The following is a 10,171-nucleotide window of genomic DNA, read 5'->3' on the forward strand; positions in this document are numbered from 1 at the left end:
TTGGTGGACTCGTAATAATTTGGACAATTATTACTTTATTTTCGGTAATATTCAAGTATGTTAAAGTGTTGATCTGCGCAAGAAGCAGTTTCAATTACAAAGGAATAATAATAATAAAATACGCATACCAGTAATTTAGCATCATTACGTTATAGCTAAGCTAAATAAAACAAACCCGTATCAAAATATTATCATTCTTGAAATAACATAAGTGTTTTAAAATAGAAAAGACAGGACAGGGAAATTAAAAACTCAAATCAGGAATAATGACAAAACAATACATATTGATTGAAAATAACTGAAATTAATTTACTTTATTCCATTGATGTATCAGATCAATGGTGCAGTACAAATGCCATGGTGGGTAATATAATATTCACTAAATTACTAATACAATTTGAGAAAAATATAGAACGTAAAATAATAACCTCAGTCTCTGAAATGAAAGGAACCCGGAGAGTATATAGGTCTCATAGAAACAATGCAATGTTCTGTTCTGTTCTGTCTACCCAAATGAAACCAAAAAGAGAAAAATTAAGGTGGCGATGTAAGCAACCAAAGAAGAAAGAGAAGACAATCAAAGCATTGACTAACACATAGAAGTTCATGTCTATAGCTGTGATTGGTAAAATGACATCTAAGGTATCTCTTGAAAACTTGTATAGCGTTCCTTGTATGATATTGGTGTACTTCAAATGTATAAACAATAGCGTCAGGAAGAGAATTGTTTACAGGGTAATTAATACACGAACAGCCTATACTAATTGTAGACTATGTATTATAACTTATAAAAAGGCGCAATATCTATCAATATCTAACTTTTAAAACAAAGAGAGAGCATGATGAATGGAATCTGCAGTTGAAAATGATACATATTGCATGTTTTTGGAGGATTATGCAAATTATGATGAAACCACATACAATATTACAATAATAAATAAATAGTAAAATGAATGTAATGTATAACAGAGAACACTTGTCGGAAGCAACTTGCTCAATCTTTTTGATAATGCCTATACAGACAAATCTATTTTTGGAAAGCTTATTTACGACACAATACAAAGACTTCATTTTCCACCAAGTTTGTCCCTACTGCCAGGCCTTTATGCAGGACAGTTTTATCATCAGCAAACATTGTAAGATGTAACAGTATACGAGTGAATGTAATGATATCCTTAATGTACATAATAAATAAATGAGCAACAAACAATGGAACATTGCGGAACAACATTCTTTAGAGTAGAATTGGTGACATTAATAGCAACATATTGCAAACGATTTATTCGGGACTCACTAATCGAGTGATACACTTTATCTCCTAACCCGTTAGTGTGTAGTTTGCATAAGAACATTCCATGATCCACAGGATCAGACGCTTGAATTTAAAAATAGAAGAATAACGGAAGATACCAATGGCAGAGAGCTTCATATACAAGGCAGAAGTGACCTTATCAACAACGTTAACAAGTGCCATTTAGATTGAGTGTTTCTCACGTAAACCGTATTTATTTTTATTAGGGATATTTTATTTGAAGAGAAAACTGTTAATTCTGTTATGCATCGCTTCTCGGCCTTTTCACTATAAGATCATGTGTAGCAGCTGTTCCCTTTCCCGATGCACACACGACGATGATCACACAGTCGCATGCAGTCACGATGCAAGGGGACTGGGGTTGAGAGCGGATCAGTCGTTCGGTAGTTTGGTTTTCGTGCCCAGGGTCTTTCCTGGGCGACTTTTTCTTAAAACGTATTCTGTTATGCATTTAACTTTCTCCAAAATAGAAAGGGCAGGTATAGCACAGAATCAGGTGGGATGTGATTATACGACATCGGTAGATTATAGTCATAAGTCTTAACCAGATTTATAGATTTTCGTTTTATTTCTGCATGACTATATATAAACAATTAATTTAATTTATCCAATTATCTGCATCTATGGCTCTATATGGAACCACCTATTCTAGTCTTCGTGCATCAATAAGTTATAGAAGTTTCCGTAAGATAATTGTAGGTAATGTTGAAACTCCTGAAGAACGAAGAGACCTCGTTGTTTTACACAAGTGATGTCACATGGGTCAAAGGTTACAGATGACATCGATGACGGTTGAAATGTATTTCCAAGACGTGCACTCTGACAAAAGAAGAACAAATCAAATTTTTTCTCTAGATCCCTTAAAGACAGACAACAATACAAACTCAATCTTCAACGTGCATTGTTTTGCTAATATTTCCACACACGCACAAAAAGAGCATTTTACAGAGAATAGTGACAGCTAAGCAAGCATACCAAATGTAGTCACCTTTCAAGGATATACCAAAACAAGAAAATTACACAAAAGCAAAGTTAAGCAATATTAAAGAACACTTGCTCAGATGACATCACAGACCAACTATAATGTGATCTATTCCAAGGTTTAGCCAGTCAAAACAGTTAGTTATTATCAGGGGGATAGGAGCACGAAGGGGGGGGGGGTGGGGGCGGGGGGCACGTGCCCCCACTTTTTTTTCCAAAATAGCAAATGTGCCCTACTGGCCAAAAAAATGTGCCCCTTTGATGAAGAACTGTCTTTTGGATATCTTAGGCCTTTGTTAGTTTTAATATTTTAGTTTAATTATTAATTTTTAGTCTGTACATGCTATTTTTAAAATGGCATGCCATATCTTTTTGTAGCACGGTAAACAATAAACAATCTCAATAAATAGTATTGAAAGCATACTAACATTTCATATATAGTTAAGTGATATGGCCGGTGTGTATCGGTTTATAGCATAACGAGTGGTGGTTGTGGAATGAGAAAGTGCCCCGTGATATTGTGCCCCTCCCCCACATATTAGAAACTTCCTACCCCCCCCCTAGTTGTTATGAGGAGGGTCTACAACACCCGTAAACGCTTTGAACAGGCAGTTGTTGCCTGCTTTGCTTGAATCTCGGAAATTCGTTGTCAAGTGCATCATGGTGTGCTATATAATCATCACTAAGACACACCCGACAAAAAGATTTGTTTTTTATTTGAAAAGACACTTGACTTGTCAATATTTTGTCTGTTTGAAAAGTGAGAACCACAAGAACCACAAGAGAAGTTGATTTTTATGTACTTACAATGGTTGATACTTCCAACAGGAAGAGGTTGATTCCATTAATCAAATGCGATATTCGTCCGTTGTAAATGACCATGTTCGGATGTCGGCTTCTTAACCAAATTTCGTCGTCAAGGGCACATCTCAAAGCGTCTCTAATAAGTTTCGAGAACTCAACATGTTTTAGTAAGAAGTTGCTGACATTGTTAATCTATCATAAGAGAAGCAAACATAGCGATATAAAGGAGTTTGGAGAGGGATAATATCGCACAACGAAATGCGTGCAAAGAGTGGGATGGGCCAGGAGGAATTCTGTACGACGAAAAACACATGGTGCTTTCAATAAAGGTGAAAGGTGATCTTTACCAAGAATAAAGAGACATTTCTATGCTAGTAATGTGTCTATAGAGCTTTCCCATGTGTTCAACATAGTTAGTTTAACAATTTGCTATATCACTGGAATGTTCCTTTAATGTTAAATTCATGATGACGTCATCTCACCAGTGAAGACTTGAAGGTTGATGACTGTTTATCCTTTGTTTTATCAATTCTTAGCAATTCAAAACATATTCCTTGTATCTTCTTATAAACATATATAACTGAGAACCGTTATAGGTGATATTCGACAACCAAGATCATTGATCAATTTATTATACATTGTAAACATGACAGTATTAGAGTTCATTGTAATGTTTTCTTACAGTACCAAGTCATCTGAGGAACAAGCCGTTTAATGGTCTGTATTCGGTAGATGTATAGGTATATACTCCCGCCATTATAACTGATGGTCCTCTTATGCTTAAAGGGACATTTCTCAACAAAGGGGATAATTGACGTGGACTGATGGCATTTTTTAACGGGTTTCGAAAGATTAGTTTTTCTACTTCAACAGTCTTAGCCCGAATAATTAAGCTTCATGCTAACAATATTAAACTTGACGAAGACAGAAGTTCAAGAATGTGTTATTGTTTGGCGTTTTTGTTCGGAGGAGTCGGGGGTACCGCTGTGTGAGAAAGAGATGTTGTTTTGTAGTAACGAGAAACAGAACAGTACCTGCGATTGACCAAAAGTTGTGAAATAGCTTGGAAAGTGATTGATTCCTGAAACGTTGAGCACGTCATGGTGAGTGAGCACAGTGTTATAAGTTTGGAAGCGCTTTGATTTCTGAAAAAGTAAAAAGAAAAACCACAAACTTATAGATCTAACTGTTTATTATTCTGAGCAACCTTATAACAGTGTCATCCACAGGCTTTTACGAACCTTTAAGGAAGGGCCAGAGGCGAATGATCTCCTTTAGAAGAGGTTCGGTCTGGGTGTTTTGACACCGACGCTCCCTCTTCGCCACCCCCCCCCCCCCCGCCCCCATCCAACAAATAGAAACGATACAAATTAATACGTCAGATGGTGCGCACGTCACTGCCGTATAAAAACAAATTCCCCATAGCTGCTCAGATTTCATGAATTGTAATTTATTTTAACTAGACTAAATATTACATTTAAGCTTCAAATAAAAAAAGTTAACACTTACCACAATTTCGTATAGCTGCAATGTTTTTATTTGATTAATTTGGATTCTGCTCAATGTTCGTTGATATAATCTTTTCAAGCTGTCTCCTGTAGATGCCATTAGGGGTAAAGTTGTGAACATAATCAAAAAGATAAAAACTGGTACCGCAGGTTCTGTTGGAAAAATCATAAGCAACATGCTTTTATAACACAAAAGTAACAAAATCATTTCTTTGAGGAGGCGGTGTCGTTAGGGACGGGGAAATGTGAGCGGGGTAAAGCGGCGTAACCTTTGTCTACAAAAAGCCTACAGTGAATTGACGACCTATAAATTAATATATATATATATATATATATATATATATATATATATATATATCAGGCACGTGTCCCGGGGGGCGTTGGGGGGCGCAGGAGAGAAAAAAGAGAGAGAAAAGAAAGGGTAAAAATAGGAGGGAAATAGAGGAGGAAGAAGAAGAGGAAGGGAAAAGAAAAAGAAGAAAGAGAAAAAAAAGAGAAAAGGAGGGAGTATAGAAGAAAACAACGGAAAGAGAAAGAGGAACAGTGACAAAATTACAGCGCTGATCCCTATTATATACAAAGGGTAGCCATGCAGTGACGGATCGAGGATTTCGGAAGGGGCGTGCGCCTCACCCTACCCAATACACCGACAACTCAATTCTTGACGTTTCCATTTTTCCTCACTCACTAATGTATATATATAAATACTATATATGGTCTATCCTAACGCGTGTGTGTATGGACGCCTTAAACAGTTGAACAATTGTGCTATGAAACCAACTGTGGCTGGTTTTCAACTCGACCGAGTCGTCGGGGAACATGACCCATTTCGGTATTAGACCAGGATATTATGTGCGAACTGCACTAGACCTATGTTCGTCGATGCAACACTGCCATCCTGAGATAAAATGTTATACACTCCGACCTGAATGCTAATTGTTACCACTCACCTAGTACCGTAACTCCTACAATGAATCTAAACATAAATTCCGCATGCGATTGGAGAATTGAGCACATCTCCTGAGAATAGCATGTAGTGGATCAAAGGGCGTATCATGGGTGGGTGGGAGGGGGGCGGACGCACCCATCACTTCTTGAGATTGTTTCCATCTGCATGAAAATGCGCGCCACAACCCTACGCCCCATCCCTCTAATCGCTTCCCGATGAGTTACGAAATTTAATTAATGATCATCGCCGGTAGTACCAAGACCTTGATAAAATCCGGCAACACACCACTTCATCGATAACAAGTGATCGAGTTATGTATTAATGACGTCTAGAGGACGTGCACTGAACTACATGGAGTGTGAACACTCCCGATTTTGCAATTTCCCAAGATCAGGCCCCGAAAGTCCCAAGAAATCCCAAGGACACTGTACTGTATGGATATCTAGCAATATCTAGTAATATCTAGGGATGAAGATCCCAAGATCTTCTCTAAACTGAAGGCAGATAGAGAATCGAAGCCTTCAGTGTGTAATGAACTTGAAACTGTGCGTCTTTCGAAATGAAAAGAATGTGGGGCACAGTAGCGTAACTCCTATATGGGCTCGGACCGTGCTGAGCCGGGGGCTCCGAATCCGATCAAAAGGCTGCCCGCTATACTGATGCACCAGAAAATGGGTACCTCTTTGGATAGGGAGGGCCCGTTTTACTGGGAAAGAAAAACTCATGCACTACTGAACAAGACGTGATACGGAATATGGACATCATGATCATGGGCTCACTGGGTATTAATGTATGTATCGAGCTAGTTGTGTTAATATATTTGTTATTATGAAAACAAAGTATATAATTTAAACCCAATTCCAGCCAATTTTGTACTGAGTGCAACATTATAGGACATATGATTTTTTGAAAAATTCTCAAACAATATATACCTAATACCCCACAGACTTGAAACTGTGTTCATTTGAAAAAAAGGCAGGGCTTTCACATAAATATAATAGCAAAAGGTAATGAAGATGCCTACGGTGTATCTGGTAAGTAAAAAAGCACAAGAAATTAGGCTTAGATGGAGACAAAGTTTCAGCCGAAATTAGGTATATGATTAGGTTTGATTACTGTATTTGTACAGTAGTCTCCATTATACTCAGACAGTGAGGGGGGGGGGCGCTTGCCCCCCCCCCCTGGAAAATCATAAATTTCAATGATTTCACCCAACCAACAGTTCTCTAGTTATATGTTCATTGCATACGGACCAATGATACATTACTGAAATTATTGAAAGTCAAAATCCTAAGACTTGAGATCTCAAAATAATATATATATTCTATATCTATATATAGATAGAGAGAGGCAGGGCGAGGAGTTGGAAGAGGGGATAATCATGTTTAAATTTAATGAAGAAGTCGGTACGTCCAGAACGGTGTAACATGGGGTAGCACACGTGGGTTTTTTACTCAATTAGGTATTTTACCTTATTGTTATTCCTCGTTACTGTCGCACTCATATAAACAAAATTATACTTTTATCATGGAATTCGTTATTTACACAGCTCAATTGAATCAAATGGGAGTTACAATTCAGACGAGTTACTATGCATGTATGTATAGTTTACCATTCAGACGAGTTACTATGCATATATGTATGGTTTACACTTCAGACGTATTACTATGCATGTACGGTCTACAATTCAGACGAGTTAATATGATATATGTATGGTTTACAATCCAGACGGGCTACTATGCATACATATGTATGGTTTACAATTCAGACGAGAAACGTTGCATAAATGTATGGTTTACACTTCAGACGAGTTATTATGCATATGGTTTACAATTCAGACGGGTTACTATGCATATGTATGTATGGTTAACAATTCAGACGAGTTACTATGCATACATATGTATGGTTTACCAATCAGACGAGTTACTATGCATATATGTATGGTTTACACTTCAGACGTATTACTATGCATGTACGGTCTACAATTCAGACGAGTTAATATGATATATGTATGGCTTACAATCCAAACGGGCTACTATGCATACATATGTATGGTTTACAATTCAGACGACAAACATGTATGGTTTACACTTCAGACGAGTTATTATGCATATATATATATATATATATATATATATATATATATAGATATATATAGATATATGGTTTACAATTCAGACAAGTTACTATATATATATATATGATTTACAATTCAGACGAGTTTCTATGCATATGTATGTATGGTTAACAATTCAGACGAGTGACAATGCATAAATATGTATGATTTACAATTCAGACGAGTTACAATGCATACATATGTATGGTTTACAATTCAGACGAGTTACAATGCATACATATGTATGATTTACAATTCAGACGAGCTAATATGCATATATGTATGATTTACAATTCAGACGAGTTACTATATGCATATATGTTTGGTTTATAATTCAGACGAGGTACTATGCATTTATATGTATGGTTTACGATTCAGACGAGTTACTATACATATATGGTTTAAAATTCAGACCAGTTACTATGCATATATGGTTTAAACTTCAGACGAGTTACCATATACATATATATGGTTTACAATTCAGACGAGTTAAACATGGTGAGTATACAAGAGTGTACAAGTACAATTTGGTATATGGTATATCAGAGCGAGTACACGGTACCTCACTTTGTTCTAGTATCAAAACTGTATTTGCAAAACTCACCGAGTACGAGTACAAACCCATAAGGAGGAGTACATGGATTCCGATATGAAGTCTGTTATCGGAATGAGTATACTCAGTTAAAGTCTGGTGTACATAGGCCTATACACAATATAGGAATTTGTTAAATATATAGAATGAACAAGTCGATTAGAAATAAAGTTGTACGGATTTATATGTGACGATATCCTTACCTTTGCTAATTGAAGTCATTTTGCTACTGTCGTGTTCAAAGGTTGATCTTCGTCCAACCCAAAAGTTTAAGTTTGTTAACCATCTGCTCTCTGCAACCCATATTTATTTAGAATATTATGCAACTTTGTCAAAATTTGACCAGATTGCAATAGTCTTCCATGCACCTGCAAATGCATTGTTATTTTGTTTGTATATAGAACAATGGCACATGAACCTTATTTGAACCTTAAAGTTAAAAGAAATATTATATAGTTAAAGTGTATCAATTTGGGGTTAACTAATCGCTCTGCTTAGTTGACGTCACCATAGTTCCGCATTCGGATGACCTGACGTATGACATCACTCAAGTCATACACCCAAGAGTACGGAAGCGTAGAAGAGACATTGCATTGACGAGTTATCAACTTGACAAAACGACAATTATCTGCAAATTGACGAGTTGACGAGATGGTAACGTGACAAAATTAAGAAAATTGACGTTTTGACGAGATAACGGATCTCTCAATGCATCTATTTTCTGCAAATTGACGAGTTGCACACTTACTACCATCTCGACAAGATGACAAAATTCAGAAAATTGTCGTTTTGACTAGATATCGGATCTAGTCAATGCATCAATTTTCTGCAAATTGACGAGTTGCACATTTACAACCATCTCGACAAGATGACAAAATTCAGAAAATTGACGTTTTGACGAGATAACGGATCTCGTCAATTCATCAATATTCTGCAAATTGACAAGTTGCACATTTACTACCATCTCGACAAGATGACAAAATTCAGAAAATTGACGTTTTGACGAGATAACGGATCTCGTCAATGCATCAATGCATCAATTTGTCACGTTACCATCTCGTCAACTCGTCAATTTGCAGATAATTGTCGTTTTGTCAAGTAGGTAACTCGTCAATGCAATGTCCCTTCTACGCTTCCGTTCAAGAGTGAACTTGAATGAAGTTCATATTATAGATTGTATATAGTTCGACTAAAATGGGAGCGCCTGACCCATGTCAAGACAAACATGTTATTTTGATTGGCGTTTGCGGCAATAGTGCATTTACGGCATTAGTGCTGCATTAGAACAATGCATCGAATAACAACAGTAAATTCACAAATCCAACAGCTTGCTGAAGTTCGAAGTTCCATCATAATACAATTTAAGTTAATACTTCTTGTCAAGTTTATTCTTCTTCAAACAGAAGTAGAGACATATTTTGTCAAACTTTCAGTCAGGATGTAGGGAAGGGGGAGCAATAGAAATCCACAGCCTTAATCCCCTCTCCCCTCCCCCTCACCGAACACTTATAATCTATAATGTTAAAATTGCACAGAGTTTAAAGATGTTGATATTCTTTGATCGCTTTAGAAGTAAAAGGTTTTTTTTTTTTTGCTCTTGAAAATCATACAATACACAATAAAGGATGAATTCAAATTTTTATCAAAATGAGCATTAAATTGAGGACACGTGAAAAATCGCCCCTACACAAAACTTCAGAAATATTCAATGGAAGTTTAATATCAACATTAATGGAAAGTTTTTCAAAGAATTTCCAAAGTCTCTGAACAAAATCACAATGATAAAACAAATTTTCAATTGTTTGGAGATTAAGCATGCAAAAAGTGCACATATTTGATGCAACAATACCAATCTTTTGCAAATAATAATTTGTCGGGATGATTCTATGAAGAATACGATACTGAAACC

General features: G+C 36.4%; 1 protein-coding gene across 1 annotated transcript; it reads right to left on the reverse strand.

Moving 5' to 3' along the window:
* Positions 1–487: 487 nt before the first annotated feature.
* Positions 488–8,625, reverse strand: LOC139964138 (uncharacterized). Its single transcript, XM_071965507.1, has 5 exons — positions 8,466–8,625; positions 4,607–4,758; positions 4,132–4,242; positions 3,101–3,289; positions 488–2,131 (listed from the first exon to the last, which is right to left on the reverse strand). Exons 1-5 carry the CDS (start codon positions 8,482–8,484, stop codon positions 1,961–1,963), a joined length of 642 nt encoding a protein of 213 aa, XP_071821608.1. The 5' UTR covers positions 8,485–8,625; the 3' UTR covers positions 488–1,960.
* Positions 8,626–10,171: the final 1,546 nt, after the last annotated feature.

Source organism: Apostichopus japonicus, chromosome 22 (assembly GCF_037975245.1).
Source record: "Apostichopus japonicus isolate 1M-3 chromosome 22, ASM3797524v1, whole genome shotgun sequence".
NCBI classification, from domain to species: domain Eukaryota; kingdom Metazoa; phylum Echinodermata; class Holothuroidea; order Aspidochirotida; family Stichopodidae; genus Apostichopus; species Apostichopus japonicus.